At 43.1% G+C, this 20,503-nt stretch overlaps 1 protein-coding gene across 6 annotated transcripts in view; it reads right to left on the bottom strand.

Annotated features, from left to right (window-relative positions):
- Positions 1-365: 365 nt before the first annotated feature.
- Positions 366-20,503, bottom strand: part of LOC115160791 (oxysterol-binding protein-related protein 6) — a 58,857-nt gene continuing 38,719 nt past the window's right edge. The window contains exons 5-23 of one of the 6 annotated variants that reach the window (XM_029711198.1): positions 20,169-20,282; positions 18,387-18,641; positions 17,684-17,825; positions 16,177-16,280; positions 15,364-15,456; positions 12,943-13,123; positions 11,749-11,882; positions 10,594-10,701; positions 9,936-10,067; positions 8,859-8,946; positions 8,200-8,453; positions 7,243-7,380; positions 5,902-5,965; positions 5,720-5,798; positions 4,923-5,067; positions 4,550-4,694; positions 4,194-4,320; positions 3,703-3,825; positions 366-3,477 (exon numbers count right to left, since the gene is read on the bottom strand). In XM_029711198.1, the coding sequence (XP_029567058.1) occupies positions 3,369-3,477; positions 3,703-3,825; positions 4,194-4,320; positions 4,550-4,694; positions 4,923-5,067; positions 5,720-5,798; positions 5,902-5,965; positions 7,243-7,380; positions 8,200-8,453; positions 8,859-8,946; positions 9,936-10,067; positions 10,594-10,701; positions 11,749-11,882; positions 12,943-13,123; positions 15,364-15,456; positions 16,177-16,280; positions 17,684-17,825; positions 18,387-18,641; positions 20,169-20,282 (2,535 nt within the window). In that variant the 3' untranslated portion in view covers positions 366-3,368. The remainder of the gene's footprint in view (positions 3,478-3,702; positions 3,826-4,193; positions 4,321-4,549; positions 4,695-4,922; positions 5,068-5,719; positions 5,799-5,901; positions 5,966-7,242; positions 7,381-8,199; positions 8,454-8,858; positions 8,947-9,935; positions 10,068-10,593; positions 10,702-11,748; positions 11,883-12,942; positions 13,124-15,363; positions 15,457-16,176; positions 16,281-17,683; positions 17,826-18,386; positions 18,642-20,168; positions 20,283-20,503) is intronic. The other 5 variants (XM_029711199.1, XM_029711201.1, XM_029711202.1 and 2 more) reach the window with 5 other exon arrangements.

Raw genomic sequence — 20,503 nt, 5'->3', positions numbered from 1 at the left:
CCCCCTGACCTCCAATTTTAAACCAGTGCTGTAGAATGACCTATATAAACATGATTGTGGGGGAGATGGTAATAATTCAGTACTCTAGTCTCTTGGTCTGGGTCAACATGGTAGTGGCAGTGCTGACAGGAAAAACAACTAAATAGGGAAGGGAGTCACAAAATATTATCTCAACCCGGTGCAAGAATTCCTTCACTTGTCTTTGATTCACTGGCAAAGGCCCACACAGTCCTTTACTGCCATCTACTGTGCAGGAGTACGATGGTGTTAATACACTGACTATTAGGTACTTACCATGACACTACTATACCTAATGCATGGCTGGATTTGGTAAATAGTGAAACAGTTTGTGTCACAGACGCCACTGAGTTTTCTGTCTTTTTATTAGAACAAGCACTATGTAGCAGCAGTGTACAGTGTTCATGGAAAGATATGTACTTAGACAATTGCACTTTAGAAGGTACCCATTAGAAAATAGATAGAACTCAGCTGACACAGTGCGTAGTGGTACAAGTCAGTCCAAAATTCAAAAGAAAAAGCCCAATTGAGAAAATAAAATATTTTGTAAGGCATTTGCAACATTCATTGGCAGGCTATGTCATTTAAACATGCAGATATAAACATTGTAACCGATGAATTACTCAGGTCTAACTGTTCTACTCTGATGAAACAAGTCTCTTTTTTTACAGGTCTCTCTGAAAACAAATGTATTAATCTAGAACTAAAACTTTACAAAGTACATTATCCTCAAATGTCCTTATGGACAAGGTACTGTGTTAAAGTGGATGGTGTAGTCTTTGCAGCCGTCTAATCCAAAAGGGATAGGAATATTCCGCTGTTTACATGTAGTGCACTGCCAATAACAGTGATCACAAATGAGTGGGTGACTGCACAGAAAATAAGGAATTTCTAGATTATTTATGGGCAATGTCAATTGAGTGTGACCACAGTCTCCCATTCTCCCTCCCTCTTAACAAGATTTCAGACGACTACATTCCCTCCTTGGTGGAATGTGACACATTCAGAACATTTTCATTCCCTGACCGTCGTTATTCAGTACATAATACTCTGTGGGGAAAGTAGTTTTATTCGATTTTAAATGGTTTTCTTATCTGGCTTGTATGGGGTTTCTTGTGTGAGAGGCATTAATAAAAATGTATTAAGGCACAGCAAGTGGAATTGACACTGACAAAGAATTGATTTCTGAATACATAGCTACAATATGGTACTATCTATAATTTTTGGATCTAGTCTGCAGTACTGCACAGGATAGTGCACACAATAATAGTTCTCTTTACAATTGAACATTTCAATTCTACATATTTCTAACATAAAACCACTTTTCCTGTTTCAATTTCAGGCTTCATTCTGGACAAAACAATTCAAAGAACAAATAAATATAATCCCAATGTAAAAATGTTGTTCACTCTACAGATTCTGCGGTAATGTAACAAATGTAACCATTGTGTATTGACTTCTACACACAGTGATAGAGGGAGGGGAACATGAAATATACATTAAAGCTGAAATGTTTGGCAGTAAAAGATCTAAACTGTTTAAATTGTATTGGTGTAAAGGATAATATACCAGTAAACTCTAGGAACTGGACACATGTTTAAAGGATATTCAAATATAATAGCATTAGCTGTATCGTAACTACCTAATTAAAACCACAGAACTTGAACGAGTTTATTTTTATTTATTAAAATGTTGGTCTTTGGCTTTAACATCCACATTCTGCCATTTGCAAAAGCAGAAAGTTCTGAACATTCTAAAACAACGTAATAAAAGTTGTTTGACTTACTCAAGCCCTTGGCCTCTACGTAACAGATTTCCACATACATATGAATTCATGTAAAGTATTTTCAAAGAACTGACAGTAGGAGGCTCTAGTGTTTCATAAAACACTAATTGTATAAGTGGGGGGTAGTCAGTCTGGTGTAGTTGTGACGGTCTAATGGTCATGAGTCACGTGGTTCCCAGTAGAGGACACATTGACCTCTATACTGCCACAGGAGGACTCCACTTTCACTATGACATTTCAGTTAGTGGCTTGGTCGGAAAATAACGCGAGACCGGACTCGCGTGAAACGGAAATATATTCTACGAGCCCACTGGCTCCCTCACTATACATGGACAGAATCACAGATGAGTCGAGTAACCATGTATCCAGATAAGTGACCAGGTTTTAAATTGATTCCTCAGAAGGGTATGGCACAAGGCCAAACGCTCTGGGTAGGAATCTCTTCAGATCATCATGAGACATCCTGAGTGTTAGTATTACACATGTCCTTTCAGTTATACTACAGGCTAAACTGCAAACAGCAAAAAACACAGAAATTGTAGTACAGGAAATGAAAGAACATTACAATTATATTTATAATTACTTTTTAAAACTTTTCTTTTAACTTAAACTATTAAAACTAGTTTGAATGTCAGCTGTATAAGGGAAAGAATTGTCTTTATATGTGGTTTGCAATAACAGTTGTGGTAAGTGACATGAAGGGTCAAAAAGGAAGTTGTTTCTCAGGTCAGTGCTTACGCATCAGCAGTTGGGCCAGTCTTGTAATGATGGTCCTCTTCCAGGCAAACTGGAACTAAAAGTCTCCGCTCAAGGGGCTTGTCTTTTGGAGTTGCTGAGGAAATCTCTCAGTATACAGCAACGTCCATCAATACCAGTGACTAAAACAAATTCATTGCAAAAAAAAAAAAAAGTGTCCCAAGAGAGAACAATACAGCTATGACACAGATTCAACTAATACAAAAGGCTGATCCAAAAATAAGAGCAATCTTGCCAATACTGTATAATAGTTACATTTTCACTAAATTCTATGAGTTGAAGATATTTTGCAAAAATATCTGACTTTTTTCAATTTTATTTTTGTTATAGTCTATATAGCATATGCCAATGAAAGCTGCACTCTAAACATGCATGATACATATACAGTAATAGGTAATCAAAAACCTAATCCAAACACTAGTCTAAATCAAACTGCTTTCAGAACTCAAGTGGGTTTCACTAAAAGCTTTCAAATGTGTGGTGTGGATAGGCGACTTTTTAAGGCAAGGACATCCTCTGAAGTCAAAACAGCTTAGGATAGATCTACGTGGTAAGATTGTTGCCCTGACAACCCAGCCTCTGCAGCAAGCTCAATGAGGGGGATCCAAGAGGATACTTGGATGGGTGACTGGTTGGCTGCAGTGCCAAACAGGGTGACGGTTGGTCCAACTCATCTCTCAGCTCTGAAGTCTTTTGTATCCTTCCACACTGTCATCTTGTCAATGAGACGTTCATTTGAAAACCGTATTGTGCATAGGAAAAAGCCTCTGTCAGCGATGATGATATGGTCTGTATAGCGATCCATATGCTACCATAGATTAGGGTTTTCCATGTTGATGAAGCCGGGGGATTTGCGAAGCTCCCAGTAGGTGTTGTTAGTGACCCAGCGCTCCCTATGATTGGCATCAACCACTTTCCTGGGAGTAAAGAGACGGGCAATCAATGAAATCGTCAGGGAGTTAAATGTCATGAATGGAATGGATAATGACAACTCAGCCACACAAGTGTAGGAGGAACAGCCAGATGTATTGCTGTCGATCTTGGGGATACATTCCCCAATCTACCCCTCGTTCTTCCCCCATTAAGCTAGCCAGGCTTATACTTTACGTCATTGTAAATGACCCTCTATCCTCTGTACTTACTTGAAGAAGCGTGGCTCGTGCTTTATGTCATTCTCCTCTTGCCACTTCCTTCTGGTGCGTTGCAGGTCTTCGATACGCTGCTTCTCTGAGGCAGCCATTTCCACATTGCCCTCCTCCAGGTGCCTAATGTAGAGAAACAACATCACTATGACTCAAATACACTGTCAAGTGTCCCTCAGCAGAGAAATACACAAAGCTTATCAACATATTTACCCGTACAAATACTATTTGACTGATGTCTTATTTCTGATTTCAAAACTCGTTTTTAAGCCCTTTTTATAGCTTCACAAATCAATTCTGAAAATGTATATCAGAGTACAACTAAAGCTGCAATGGTTCACTAGTCCAGTACAGTCAGATCTGCATGATAATGCTACTGTACCACGTTCTCTCAACAGGTGGCAGCAGTAGCACACAGTGCATTTCTCATACTGCCTGGGCATTACAACAACCTTCACAGTAGCTGGAAGTGTGACGCTGTCTGACTCTACCTTTGATCGGGTCTGAAGCGGGCATCTGTGGGTGGTAGCAGATCTTGCATCTCAGGGCAAAGCTCATTGAGCTCAATGGCAAACCTGGTGAAGCCATAATACAGCTCGTAATCTGTGGGCATAGAGCCTGAGGGAAGAACACAAGAATCAAGAATCCGTTTCAAGTCCTTTTTTTTTTTAATTGTCTGGACTGTTGACACCATTGTCAACACTTTCTTTGTTCCCATATCATGGTCTCATGTACTAGTAGCATATGTTCTACTCTAATGCTGTTATCTGCTCAATGAAAGGAGATATCCAATCAAAAAAACAGTTCAAAGCATCCTGCTTAGCGACAGTATGATTAACGTGGTTACCTGTCCTCCAGATGCATTTGGCAGAGGGCGGGACTCCACAGTAAAGGCCCTCGTGCCATTTTCCGAACAGCCGATGCACTACCTTCCCCTCTTGGTCCATCACGATCCCTTGAACCTCATTGACATTAGAACTCCAGTAATTTCCCTGCAAGTAAAATGTTAACAGTAACATTGTGACCATAAGATAAATAGCATTTATCCCCCACCTGAAAGGTAACAAATAGACAATAATTACATTTCCAAATGAAAGAGACAGCTATGGTGATGTGATAAACGCTTCACAGGGATGGCGATTTCTCAGCACATAATTGTCTTTGGACTTCATAGTGTTTGTACGGGTCATATCCACAGCTGAGTTCACCCGATGTCTTACCTTGACGAAAGTGAGTTTGCAGATACAGGCACTGCTTTTGGTGTTCCTAATGGTGATCTCCCCGTAGTGTTCGATCCACCTTCTGCCGCTTAGGATGTTGTGCACGCAGGTGGTGACTTTGTTCCATTCATAGTGGTCACCGAAGCTGAACGACACAATAGCGATTAGTGTGAAAAGCCTGAAACACTCTCAGGATATCTACAGTAATCACAGGCAATGATAGTTATTAAGTCGGTCTGTGTCTTTGAGATGCTTACTGGGCAACATAATCACAAGTCTCATAAACAAAACAGTGGCGGCTTGTGGGTACCTGTGCAATCTCATTTTCTGTCGAGGCAGAGACGCTGGCAATCTCCTATAATCTATGTGCTTATTCAGCAGCCCCCCCCCCTTCCTGCTCCTCTGTCTTTCTGATTCATTTCTCACAGGTTGGAAAATAGAGCACAGCCCATCTCACTCCTCCCTAACCCAGTCAGGGGAACTTCAGTAGGGCGTACAGTAGCTCCTTAAAGCTTCCCAGGACCCAGCATAGAGCCCACTCCACAGGGTGAAGGGGCAGAGGCCTGATGGCTCTAAGTAGGTAAGGCCACTGTTATGGAGTTATTTAGGTAGCTCCTATAGCGAATGACAGTGGGGACCAAACTGGGCCCGCGGAGACGTTTAGTTTGGCCGCCAGAAGGTCCATTCCAAAGGAACATCTAAAGGATGTTACACAGAGAGGGACTGTGTGTGTGTGTGTGTGTGTGTGTGTGTGTGTGTGTGTGTGTAGCTGAATAATAGGGCCAAAGCTGGATTACCTTGGTAGCATAACATTGACTGTGCCAATGGGTAGGATTTCCATGGATTTCCCCCAGAATTTGTTTTTCCATCTCACATCTGAGAAGAAAATTGGCAGAATTAGCCGTCAAGAAAAAGACAACCCATGACCTCATAGAGGAAGTGCACACTGCGTGTGACTGTAATTCAACAGATAACCTACCTTGCCAGAAGGTGAACTTGTTGGAATCAGCGTGACAAGCTGAGATTGGTGGATGGTGGCTCACCTTCAAGAGATAATCAAACGTCACACGTCTTATCAGTGGCAATATTGCTAGATTGTTGCCTCGTAGAGGAATTTATTTTAGGTCAAGATACAAGAAGGTGAGTCATTATATTGTGACTATCATGCAGACTGGGTACCTGGTAACAGCTGACACCAGCACTTAGGCTAAGTGCAGACTAGGTTCAGTCAGACCAAGGGGAAAGAAATAGAGTTACCATCATACCTTCAAAGGCCCTGCCAGCCGACTGGGACACACAGTCTTTAAGCACGCCGAAAGACACCAGACCTGACAGGTCTGTCAGTCTGAAGCACGGTGCAATACAATACTGCAACCTGCAGCTCATGTTACTATTAAATTCATCTTACAGACTCCAGTACAAGGAAGAGAACTGGCACATTTGACCTAGTCTTGGAAAACCCAGACCTAGGGAACATTGGTACATTGTAGGAGGCACCCCGTCTTGTCTTTCTAGAGCAGGGGTGTCAAACATACGGCCCGAGAGTCCATTAAATCCAGGGGGGGTGGGGGTGGGGGGGGGTGGGGGGTTGAGTAAAACAAACATATACACCAAGTGTACAAAACATTAAGAACACCTGCTCTTTCCATGACATAGACTGACCAGGTGAATCGAAGTGAAAGCAATGATCCCTTATTGATGTCACATGTTGAATCCACTTAAATCAGTGTAGATGAAAGGGAGGAGACCGGTTAAAGAAGGTTTTTTAAGCCTTGAGATAATTGAGACATGGATTGTGTATGTGTGCCATTCAGAGGGTGAATGGGCAAGACAACAAAATATTTAAGTGCCTTTGAACAGGGGTATGGTAGTAGGTACCAGGCGCACTGGTTTGTGTCAAGAACTGCAACGCTGCTGGGTTTTTCACACTCAACAGTTTCCTGTGTGTATCAAGAATGGTCCACCACCTAAAGGACATCCAGCCAACTTGACACAACTTTGGGAAGCATTGGAGTCAACATGGGCCAGCATCCCTGTGGAACGCTTTCGATAACTTGTAGAGTCCATGCCATGACGAATTGAGGCTGATCTGATGGCAAAAGGGGGTACAACCCAATATTATATATATATTATAATATTTTTTCTCAATAAGTAGGCCGTACAGTAGGCCGTACAGTAGGCGATAGATGGAAAAAAAGACGCGTTAGACAGTATTACCAACACATTATGTAAAAGGCAAAACTGATCCCAGATCTACTACTGAGACGCTTGATACATCCGGCCCGCGCAACACTGTAATGAATGTGTTCCGAGTACCTACCTGCTCAGCGATAAAACACATGCCCTTGTCCTCACGGATACATTCATACGTCTCTCCCAGTAAAGGGTTGAATGGCTTGCTTCCCGCTCTGTAGTACGTGGAGGAGTATCCTGAGATGACGAACGCTGCCATAATGGCCTGTAGCAGAGAAACGGCAACACAATGAACGCTAACAACGGAAAACATACACAACGCTTTCCATCAATACTGCCAGTGGCGTTACACTGAAACACAAGTTCTCTTTGTTTGATAAAAGTTACGAATGAATCATTTGTGCGTAAAATACTGCATGATAAAATGATCTAAACGCCATTTAAAACCCTGGTACATACTGGTTTACAACCTCCCGGTAAAATATCATTATTGTCATACTTGTCTTACAAGTGCAACGTTAGTATTCACACACCGTCCTGTTATGGTAACAAATACAGTAGAATGACAGATGTGAGATTGAACAAGGTCGACAGCTGCAGCGGAGCGTGATGTCTCTGGGCCTGGTCTCTGGAAGAGGCCAGGGCTGTTGTTCAGACTGTTTACTTTGGGCATGGCACTGTCAACGCCACGCCAGCGCACAAGCCATGGACTCGACTCACCCAGTATGGGTCAGTGATGGTAGAGACCGTGAATGTATATAGTTGCTTGTGCTGATAAACTCCATCTTAACCTGAAGAGGTTTTCCATCATCTAATGAGCCTCTCCGGTATGTCTTCTGGGGTCTGTTAGCTGGTTTAGTGGGTCACATCATCACTAAGAGTTCCAGTAATGTAAGATTAGGTCATACCTTGTGGTGGTAGAGAATGCAGAGTTATACTTGTGGCTTTTCTAAGTGCATCCATACAGTTATAGGACTCAGAGAGGTGAGCGTTTGGGCCGTACCATGCATTGGTTCTCAGAGGGGTGAGCATTTCAGTTGTACCACGCGTTGGTACTCAGAGGGGTGGGTGTTTGGGGCCGTACCATGCGTTCGTAGGGGTCCTCCGTATCGGCAGCTCTGTCCAATAGCTCAGTGTACTCCAGCTCCTCACACATGTGCTGCAGGGTGTTGAGGGGCTCGTTGAGTTCCACGGGCATGGACACCTTGGACAGGTCCTTCCCTATGTTGTTCCTCAGGATGTTCCACAGGTTGATGTTGCTGCAGTCCGGCGAGGGGGCAGGGAGGGACGGGCGCCGCCCGTTACGGAAGGCACTTCCAGCCAGGTCTCCGTTCAGCACTGGAAAAAAAATAGGAAAGTACAATACTGTCATGGAGCATCCTCGAGAACTCACGACTGTCTGAACCAGGCTTCGTCAAATCCTAGTCCTTGCATCTCATAACAGCCACAGGTAGTTCTTGACTGAAACATAGTCAAAGGATGAATGGCTAGAATAGAAGATAGAGTGCCTGTGCAGAGGAGAGGGAGGCCCTGCTTCACTTTCCCCTGACAGCTTTCATAAACCCTGAGTGCCGCTCTTGGCACACTGTGAGCCCTGCAAGGTCAATCCCTGCCTCACTGATAAATGACCTGGCCATCGCAGTGGGAGAGGTGGTGGTGGGGGCAGGGGGTTCACCACCACCTCTATTACATTAGCCCCCCTGCTCTAATGGAAGGAGAGGCCGCCGCAGAGAGGGGACCTACTTTGTCTGGAGACGTTATCGGTCACGCTGGCATTGTCCTCTGAAATGTTATCGCTCACATCGCTGACGTATGACTCATCGTCTGAGGCCTAGAGGGAGCGGGGGACAAAAGAGCCACTGAGTCAGTACAGTACACACACCCAGAGAGCCTAGTCAATAACACACACACACACACACACACACACACACACACACACACACACACACACACACACACACAGAGAGAGTGGCACGGACACACACACTACAGTTTGCCAGTGGCTAGCAAACTGCAGTCAGCGCTGGCTTTCTCTCTCTCGCTCTGCAGTAATCAAAAGATGAGACACTGCAGCATTTCCATGCACTTTATATATAGTAACATACAATGAAGTCATTGACGGTGCCAGAGAATAGCAGATTGTGGCTGGCGGTAATGGCCTCTATTGCAGTACAGTCGGCTGCTGGAAGAGCTTTTTTGGCCAACAGCACTCTGCTGGTTTGAATAGGGCCTGGCACCTGAGGCAGAGGATTTGGCCTTAGACTAGTGATGGGATATCCTTGGTGAGGAATCCTTCAGTGGGACTCTCGCTAGCAGCACTGGGTTTGCATACCTGGGGAGCAGCAAGCCAGTCCTGCTGGCTTTTATGAGGCCATATTGACTGGGGCTTGGTATTCATGGCAGTGAGTGAGAATGGCCATCTTTGTGGCTTAGGAACGAACACAAACCATCAGTCTAGAGGATGAACCATGTCAAATCCATAAAGAAGGGCTTATCATTGAAAACCTGGAGTTGGTGGGAAATCCCGGGGGACGGTGGCATGAGAAATGCTGCCGTGCTTTAGGACATGACTGGACCCAGTTGAAGGATTTAAGCAGCAGGATAATAGAATGGAGACTGGAGAGCCCCCCCCCTCCAGTGTGGCTTTGTTTGACTTTCCGTTGTGTTATCTCTGTCCCTCACACTCTTCTCATGAATCGCTGACGAACTACAGCTCCACTCGGCCATCGGCCATGCTTTATCTGAGCTCCCAGCTCTTTGACATGTTTTCACCCTCCCCCTGGTCCTGCTGCCTTCCCCCTCTCAACGCCCCACTCTCACCTCGTTCTCCGACGAGCTGGCAGACAGAAGCACTTCCTGGGCGTCGAAGAACTCGGACACAGACTCTGACATGGACAGCCTGCTCTCATTGGACGTCTGTTGTGTCAAAGGGATTCCCATCTGCTCACCAGCCTGTAAGAAAACACAGTGAAACACAATTAACTTATTTGAAGTTAATTGGGAGAGGGAAATTACATAGAACTGCAATGTGTAATGGGAGTCTTTAGTCTTCCTATATTTCTGAAAGGACTGAGGTCACAATGTTTTCTGATTAGTCATTTTCCCATTTACCTTGACGTCAGGGTCAGCATAACTTAATGATCAGTAAGCTCACCTGCCAAGATATACTGGAAGCACCATCCTTCTTTAAGGACAGGAATCAATAGTGTAATTGGCAAATGCAGTAAGCAGAGATTACACAATGTTTTCCAGTTAACTAAGGCTACATGGCCAGCTCTATAATGCCTGTGTATCACCACAGAGGGGGAAAAACAGCACACAAGATCACGCTATTCTCCCTGACCTCACCTGGCAGCTATCGGATGGCTGCTATCAGCACATTCAGCACTGCAATGGCAGGTTTTCTGCAAGTCAGGGACATTGGTTTTGGGGAATAGAAAAACTTCAGACAAGTTTATCCAGTTGAAGATGAAGCTACCTCGTCAGAACTGGGAATGATGTTCACACTGACTGTTTGTTCAGACAGGACCGACTCAGAGTGGATGCGGCCCAGTCGGGTTTTAAGCTCGGCGTTTTGGGACAGGGCCTGAAAGAAATAATGATCAATCACTAATCTGTCAGCTAGATGAGAGAATAAAGAGTGGAATGGAGAACTAAACAGATAAGCGTTAAAACTGGATCTATGTCGTGCAGCTCTACATTCATTAACACAGAAAAATCGGAGGCTTATACTGTATGTACTGGCACACTATGGACATATTTTGTGACAATGAGATACAGTTATAATGTCGCCTATAGTTTGACAGATTTTACTGCTGTAGTTATGGTCTGTATTGGTCTAAACTGTAATATATCTCCAATCAAACCTACCTAACAGGTCCCTAAAGAAAGTATGGTACATCAGCTACCCTGACTACCCTTAGCTGCAGTAAAGGGCATGTTGAGTTGACATCCCGACAACCCTCTCTGTAGCCATACCATGACTCTATCTTGCAGGCACCCACAGACTACACACACACACTACATGCCAGGGCCTGATACCCTCAACCTGCACTATTATGAAAACTCCCAATTAAGAACCAAAACAGTAGATAAACGGTTGACACATTTCACAAGAATAATTTGACATGTCAACACAAAGCGCGCTCCAATGAAATCATTGGCAACCCTAAGGAGTCAACTTAATAGACTTGAGACGCACAGTTAATATAACTTTCCAATTATTTTGAAAAAAGATAGCAGTTTTTTAACTAAGCTGTCCTCTTTTTCATCTCCACGTTTCACTTCTCAGAAGGAGATTGCAATGAATCAGCAATGGCTGCTCTGCTTTCCATGATGAGTTATTAGCTTAGTCTCACTATGTGACAACATAAAAATGGATCCATTCTCATAGAAACAGAAAACAAAGCAGTGTGTCTAGTAAAACAAACGATGAAAGCCATACCATTCTTTCAAAACCCCTCATCTCTCCATCCATTACATTAAGAAATGTTATGTGCTGCACTGAATATTTGAGGTGATGCAGTGAGTTTTGACAAAAACAACAATATTAACCATTTATAATGGCAGTTCCCAGTGCAGGGGAATTTTGGGTACTGTAGTACATTTCTTATAGAACACCTGCATGTCTCACCTGTGACAGAGACTTCCTGAGGGTGATGAGCTGGACAGACTGCCCTGATGATTGATCCTGGTCTGATAAAACAGTTTTGATCTTCTCCTTCTCTATGGCCACTGTGTTGAACGCAGACTTTAGCAGAGAGTGGACTGCAAAGAAAGGAACCAGAAATCCCTTTAAACACACCCTCTAGTTACAACTCTTCAGTATCACTTTCACTTTATTTTAGTGGCAAAAAGCATCTTGCTTCAATCAGTTTATTCCAGTTCAGAATAAAAATGATTACTTGTATTTTAACAGCATCAATTCCAACCTTGACTTGTTTTCAACAATAATTTATACAGTAATATGTACAGCAGACCTGATCATTTTTCGGGTTGCACTATCAGTAGCTAGCTAGCTTGCTTGCTTTGGCTAACGTTAACTAGCTAGCTACTAGCTGTGTAGAAGGTGATTGTTTGAAAGAGAAACTCACATCGGCTACGATGAGATATTATTTCTGCTTATCATCAACACCTGTAATAAAATGACAACAATGCCTTGCTAGCTGACGTACTCTTCCACTGTCCCGAAGCATTCTGCCCTGTTTTTCAACAGGGCCCTGGGTTTACCGTCATGCTGTTTGGTCAGGACGTGATGTTTTTAATTTGTTCGTTTTGAGACACTCATTAACAAGCACTTCCCCGCACAAAACACATTGTGGGCGCGCCTAGTTATTTCTCAAAGTTTGTATGAAACCAAGAGAAAGAGACTCATCGCTGTATTCGCGTTTCATGACAATTGAGTTCAGTCAGAACTTGTGGCTAGCTTGAGTCAGTAGGATGAACGAGGAGCCAGTGGCTCACAGCGCATCGTCTGCTGCTGAACTACAGAGCCACAGTGTGTGGGCCGCGGAGGGATCTTCACGAAAACTGCAGAATAAAGATCCGGTAAACCACGAAGCACATCTCCCTCCCACTCGCGCAGTGGCCAAACTGTGCAGACAACAGTTGCTAAGCAGAGACCGCAGTTGCACTTGGCCAAAACAATGAGTCATTCATGAAATAATTATTAATTTACTCTGACACGTCGCGACCCACCATTAACAGGTCCAAAGTGGGTCGCGACCCATACTTAAAGACAGTCTGGTCTAACATGACCTTTCTATTCAGTGCAGCAGCCTGTACGTGTGTCTGCGTCTGTCTGCCGGGTATATGTATTCGTGTGTACCTTTCTGAGCGACGAGGCAGAAGTCTTCCTGTAATTTGATGTAGTCGCCGCCACACTCTATGTTGTCAGGAGCCAGGCGAGAGGCAGGGTTCTGGATGTCCACCAGCTCAGCACTCAGGTTGGGGTTTGAGGAGTGGAGGCGGACTGGAGACATGCTGGCACTCACAGGGAGAGATGGGACCTGAGAGGGAGGAGGGAAGTGGGGCACTGTAAGTACCACCTGGAAGACTTACAGTGCCTTCAGAAAGTATTCAGACCCCTTTACTTTTCACACATTTTGTTGTGTTACAGTCTGAATAAAAAATGGATTACACTGAGATTGTGTCACTGATCTATACACAATACCCTATAATGTCCAAGTGGTTTGTAGATTATTTTTTGTATTAATAAAAGATTAAAAGCTGAAATGTCTTGAGTCAATAAGTATTCAACCCCTTTGTTATTCAAGCTTAAATAAGTTCAGGAGTAACAAAGTCACATAATAAGTTACATGGCCTCATTCCGTGTTCAATAATAGCGGTTAACGTGATTTAGAATAACTACCCCATCTCTGTACCCCACACATACAATTATCTGTAAGGTCCCTCAAAGACCAGGGAAGTTTTTCAATGCCTGGCAAAGACGTGCACCGATTGGCAGATAAAAAAAGCAGATGCTGAATATCCCTTTTGAGCATGGTGAAGTTATTATGGTGAAGTTGGATGGTGTGTCAATACACCCTGTCACTACAAAGATACAGGCGTCCTTCCTAACTCAGTTGCCAGAGAGGAAGGAAACTGCTCAGGGATTTCACCATGAGGCCAATGGTGATATTAAAAACAGTTACAGAGGTTAATGGTTGTGATAGGAGAAAACTGAGGATGGATCAACAACACTGTAGTTACTCCACAATATTAACCTAAATGACCTAAATGAGTGAAAAGAAGCCTGTACAGAATAAAAAATATTCCAAAACATGCATCCTGTTTGGAACAAGTCACTAAAGTAATACTGCAAAAAATGTGCCAAATACATTTTTGTCCTGAATACAAAGCGTTATGTTTGGGGCAAATCCAACACAACACATCACTGAGTACCAGTCTTCATATTTTCAACCATGGTGGTGGCTACATCAAGTTATGGGTAATTCTTGTCATTGACAAGGACTAGGGAGTTTTTTAGGATAAAAATAAATGGAATACAGCTACAAGCACAGGGAAAATCCCAGAGGAAAACCTGGTTGTCTGCTTTCCAACATATACTGTAAGACAAATTCATCTTTCAGCAGGACAATAACCTAAAACACAAGGCCAGATGGGTGCTAATTGTTTTTATTTCATCCATTTTGAATTCAGACTGTAACACAACAAAATGTGGAATAAGTCAACGGGTATGAATACTTTCTGAAGGCACTGTAGGTGGTGCGAATGTAGGCCAAGTTATGTGTCTAGAGGACTGAATGGGTCCAGATTAAGCTCAAGTTCTGGCTCCTTATATAACACCCTTCTGCTGTCTCTTCAGCTAAATATTTGAGCATACAGACTGATAGTAAATAATAGATCGATCTGCACACTTGTATGTTTGTTTACATCCCTCTATAAATCATACCAAGTCTGCCAAGTCATTGGACACAGTGAAGCACAGTTGAATCAGAGGCTTTGTTCCAGCCAATGTTCTTTTCATGTTCCTCAGCTATAAATAAACCATAAAACAAGGAAAAAGCCTTTCCCCTTGTTTCTCCTGGACTGATGACTCACTCATTCATTAACACTACGTATCCCAGAGGGCTGCTGGTGAGGAAACGGTTGGTTCTGGGCTACATAATCTACCAGAACACCCGTAGTGATAAGAACTCAGTATCATGAAGGAAAAGGCTTTTAAACTGTCCGTTGTTGCAATCGGCCATTAAAACAGTTTAAAAAATGGAGCGTTATATGAATTCAAAGCATGACTAGCCTTTTCCCAAAGCAGTAGAGAGTGTTAAAAGTAAATAGGGTAATTTAGTCAATATAAGAAAAAAGTAATTGTACAGACCAAAACAGGGTATGTGGTTCAGGCTTTGTATTATGAGGACATTGAATTCTGAGCAGATAGCCTAACATGTTCTCTGTGTCCTGACCTATAATTGCATGACCCATGTTGGTAGGCGATAATGCAGTGGGGCTAACTGGATACATCCCGAATGGCACCCTATTAGTGGTGCCCTACGGTTAGTAGTGCATTTGGGACGTACCCATAGAAAAAACCCGTCAACATAATGATGTGCCTGTGCTTCCTCCTGCAGACGGCTGCACAATGAGGGCGTTCGGACACAGAAAGACTGCCTTGAACATGTCTGGGGCATTTTGTATGGAGGCTACTAAACCAGAAACAATTCCAAAGAGCTATGTGTGCGTGAGACAGAAAAAGACAGAGACTGGATATCTAAGAAATAAGAGGTACCTGAAGCTGCAATTTTGCATCTTTGCCGACACTTTTTGTTCTCCATCTTCTGTTCATGCGCTTGTCTTTCTTTGACATGTCTACACAATTGCTCTACATAACAAACACGGATCAGAATGTGTGAGAGGTAGTTAATAAGACAAGCAAAGGTTGCATCATCACTAAGAGAGAAGCAATGATGCCAGATAACATAGCAGCAATGATGCCAGATAACATAGCAGCAATGATGCCAGATAACATAGCAGCAATGATGCCAGATAACATAGCAGCAATGATGCCAGATAACATAGCAGCAATGACAGTTAACCGACACACACATTGTTAGCTATGAAATTGATGATGGGATCGTCTCCACAAAATTGAGTAAAAAAACCCCGTTATCTTAAAGAAAAATACTTTCTCTTAATGAAATGTAACGATTCAAAGCAAATGGCAAACATTCAAACGTTGATGTATGCTCTTAATCAAATGCAATTTGTTACACATTGATTGGAAAGCAACAACAGCAACAATGAATTATGTGAGTCTATTAGAGTGTGTTGGTGTACAGTGACAGAGATGAAGGCTGTGTTGGAAACGGATTGGGCCTCACGCAGCCTGACCATGAAGCCCAGAGATACACACCTCCATCCATTAGAGTAACAGCCCCCCATACCCCCCACCACACTCAGACACTGCTGTACTAAGAGTAAACTCTCCCTACTCTTGCTATGTGTGTGTGTATGTGTGTGTGTGTGTGTGTGTGTGTGTGTGTGTGTGTGTGTGTGTGTGTGTGTGTGTGTGTGTGTGTGTGTGTGTGTGTGTGTGTGTTACCTGCATGTCAGTGAAATTAGGAGCTGACTGGGTCCTCTGTAAGATCTCCAGGCTCTGCAGTAACTTGCTCAGCTCAATCAGGCTGGACTGGCAGCGGGCGAGCTCTGGGAAGAAGCAACACAAGGCAATGTGTCACACACTCGAAGACCACGTCTGACACAATGAACTGAATGTGACTCATTGTTTTTCCATCACTGCTGTGTTTAACAAATGAGAGAACAATTATGGAAAAACAAATATCCTTATTAGTTTAAGTAACAAAGTGGAATAATATGACAGGCAGTTGCTACTAGGGTTGCAAAGGTACCGGTAATTTACTAATGTTACCGGAATCTTCAGTCATTTTGGTAATTAACAGAAAGTCTTTGGCAATCTATCATAACTTTTGTCATTTATACTTGAATAACTTATTTTTTTCAAATAATATACAGTATTAGTATTGTCCACAAGTTTCTAGTCAATAGACCATATGGTTCAAGAGAAAATAGCCCAAATAATCTAATCAACAATGGCATTATTTTCAATTACTTCTGCAACTCGTCCAATTATTGACTTTTTACACAACATAGACAACAAATACATATTGACATAGTAAAATAAATAAAAGTGTAAAACAAAAATAAGGATATTTAATGCCCTTATACTAAACACCAAATGGTATTCATTAAGTTGATGGTTAATATTTATGTTTTACAGCTTTGACATTCTCTTTTTTTTTGTTGAAAATCGTAATTCTTTCATACATTTTACATGTTTGTAAAGCCAGAGAGAGGGCCAGAGATAATTAGACGCCTGTGATAATCTGAAGTCCCCAAATGGTCCACTAGATGTATTGTGATAGATTACATTGTAACGCGGGTCGTATAAAGGGGACCAAGGCGCAGCGTGTAGTGCTCATAATTTCTTTTAATGAAACACTTAACCAAAAACAACAAAACGACAGCCAACAGTTCCGTCAGGTAACTAACAAAACGGAAAACAACTACCCACAAAAACCCAGGAAGAAAAACCCCTACTTAAATATGAACTCCAATCAGAGGCAACGAGGACCAGCTGCCTCCAATTGGAGATCAGCCCCAAACAACCCCAACATAGAAATAGAAAAACTAGAACTAAACATAGAAATAGAAAACATAGAAAAACACAAAACACCCCCTGTCACGCCCTGACCTACTCTACTATAGAAAATGACATCTTACTAGGGTCAGGACGTGACATACATAAAATCCTTGAAAGATTCAAAAATTCTGGTAGTTAACTGAATTAACTGAATTTAGTTAATTACATTTTGAACGTATTCAGTAATATACCCTCCTTTTGCAACCCTAGTTGCTACAATCAGGAGCTATTGTAAATCAGACATGGGCATGAGGAGAATATCCCATCATATGAATAATACAGTAAATCTTTCAATGTTGGCAGGGTCAGGGAAATATTGCTGATCCTTATCATCCCGATATAATAGATGGATGTTTCACAGCAGTGATGGTGGGAAGAGAGCACTTACCCTCTGTACACTTGTCCATCTCCTCTGACTCCTGGAGCCATGCGGCCACTTTGCTCTGTCCGTTACTGTAGGAGGCCGGCAGGCTGCTGCTACTAGGGACTGGGGGGGACTGCCATGATGGAAGGGTGGTGGGTTTGGGCTGCTGGAGGACAGGGATAGAGACACATGGGGTTGGTTAGTAAACACACCTCAGACATACAGTATGTATACCTTCTGAATAACACACCAGATGTGAGAGAAACGTATGTTTCCTGCTTTCGAAGAGAAATGAGTATAGTAACTGTGAAGCAAAGGACAGGAGATATAGTATGTCCAAATCATCAAAGATTTCTTATTTAGAACAGTAAAGATTTTCTGCATCATCACCACTTCAAAGCCACAGATCTTTATTGACTCAGGTTCTGTGAGACTGCTGATCAGTAAGAGCCCATAGCGCGCAGGCCGAGACCCAGCCCCAGCTGCTCTGAATACAGGTTTGTTTGATGAGTCCTAATAACCTGAGTCTGCCAGAGACTCTCCCCTCCCTGGGGGATTCAGAGCCATTAGTCTTATAATTAGCTCGGTAACTGAACCGGGTTGTTAGAACCCGTCACAAATGAAAATGTTGAGTGGCTGTATATTGAAACGTTAATAGCGTTCTATGAGGGCCACTACCACTATGTAAACCCAACCTGAGTCAGACAGACGTAAGAGTTCAGCTTACCACAGCAGAGAACAACTGTGCCGAGGTAACCGCCAGGGAAGAGAGGCCCACCTTTACATCATGTTGTCCCGCAATGGGGGTGGGGGCTGGCTGAGGGTGGGGGTGGGGGTGTGGGATGGGGGACTCGGTGGTGGCAGGGGGAGGGAACGTCCTTATGGTGGCGTCTCGGGGGGAGCGGACGATCTCGTTCTGCCGGTAGAGACGGTGGTGGCGCAGCTTGACCACCCAGGAGTCAAAGATGTCTGGAGACTTGACCTGGGAAGAGAGAAGAGAAGGGGAAAGAGGGGAAAGGAATAGAAGAGACGTGAGAAGGAGAAGAAAGGGCATAGTCTTTGAATAATGCAAATGTAGAGTGATGCCACAGTAAATCCAATCTAATGTTATTTGTCACATGCTTAGTAAACAACAGGTGTAGACCAACAGTAAAATGCTTATGTAGGCTACTGTAGCTACACTACATGACCAAAAGTATGTGGACACCTGCTCGTTGAGCATCTCATTCCAAAATCATGGGCATTAATATGGAGTTGGTCCCCCCTTTGCTACTATAACAGCCTCTATTCTTCTGGGAAGGCTTTCCACTAGATGATGGAACATTGCTGCAGGGACTTGCTTCCATTCAGCCACAAGAACATTAGTAGGGTCGGGCACTGATGTTGGGCGATTAGGCCTGGCTCACATTCGGCGTTCCAATTCATCCCAAAGGTGTTCGATGGGGTTGAGGTCAGGGCTCTGTGCAGTCAAATTCTTCTACACCGATCTTGACAAACCATTTGTGTATGGACCTCACTTTGTGCACGGGGGCATTGTCATGCTGAAACAGGAAAGGGCCTTTCCCAAACTGTTGCCACAAAGCTGGATGCACAGAATCATTTAGATTGTCATTGTATGCTGTAGCGTTAACATTTCCCGGGCCTAGCCCGAAACATGAAAAACAGTCCCAGACCATTATTTCTCTTCCACCAAACTTTACAGTTGGCACTGCATTTGGACAGGTAGCGTTCTCCTGGCATCCGCCAAACCCAGATTCGTCCGTCAGACTGCCAGATGGGGAAGCGTGATTCATCACTCCAGAGAATGCGTTTCCACTGCTCCAGAGTCCAATGGCGGCGAGCTTTACACCACTCCAGCCGACACTTGGCATTGTATATGGTGATCTTAGGCTTGTGTGCACTTACATAGTGCAGAAATTTGACAAACTGACTTGTTGGAAAGGTGGCATCCTATGACGGTGCCACATTGAAAGTCACTGAGCTCTTCAATAAGGCCATTCTACTGCCAATGTTTGTCTATGGAGATTGCATGGCTGTGTGCTCAATTTTATACACTTGTGAGCAACGGGTGTGGCTGAAATATCCGAATCCACTAATTTGAAGAGGTGTCCATATCTTTTACATATATTGATCAAAAATATAAACGCAACATGTAAAGTGTTGGTATCATGTTTCATGAGCTGAAATAAAATATCCCAGAAATGTTCCATATGTACAAAAAGCTTACTTTTCTCAAATTTTGTGCATCCCTGTTAGTGAGCATTTTATCCTTTGTCAAGATAAAGTCCTTTTGTGGCGAAAACTCATTCTGATTGGCTGGGCCTGGCTCCCCAGTAGGTGGGCCTGGCTCCCAAGTGCCCCTGCCCAGTCATGTGAAATCCATAGATTGAATTTATTTCAATTGACTGATATCCTTATATGAACTGTAACACAGCAAAATCTTTGAAATTGTTGCATTTTTGCTCACTATATCATCCATCATTTCTATCTCAGTCACAATGAAGCTTACTTTGAGGTGGTAGATATGCTCCTCTGTGTCCAAGTCAATGCGGCGGGCCCTCTTCTTGATGGACATGACTGACAGACCCACATCAATGCAGCCATGCAGTTTGGCTTTCTGAATCTTAGAAAAGAGAGTTTAACAGAAGTCAACGTATGTCATGTAAGCAGGTGCGATAACTCATTGTTGCTGTATAAATAAATGGAATCTTAAGGTGAAGAAAAAGAAAAGAGCATCACGATGGAAAGCTACAAGCCTACTTGTCTCTAAAGTCTTATTCAAAAGTAATCATCATGTGATTCAGCACTATTACGCAACGTCATGCATTGAGGCTAGTTTGCCAG

Source organism: Salmo trutta, chromosome 24 (assembly GCF_901001165.1).
Source record: "Salmo trutta chromosome 24, fSalTru1.1, whole genome shotgun sequence".
Taxonomy (NCBI): Eukaryota; Metazoa; Chordata; class Actinopteri; order Salmoniformes; family Salmonidae; genus Salmo; species Salmo trutta.
Note: the sequence above shows the minus strand (reverse complement) of the source record. Positions and strands in the feature narration are given on the sequence as shown.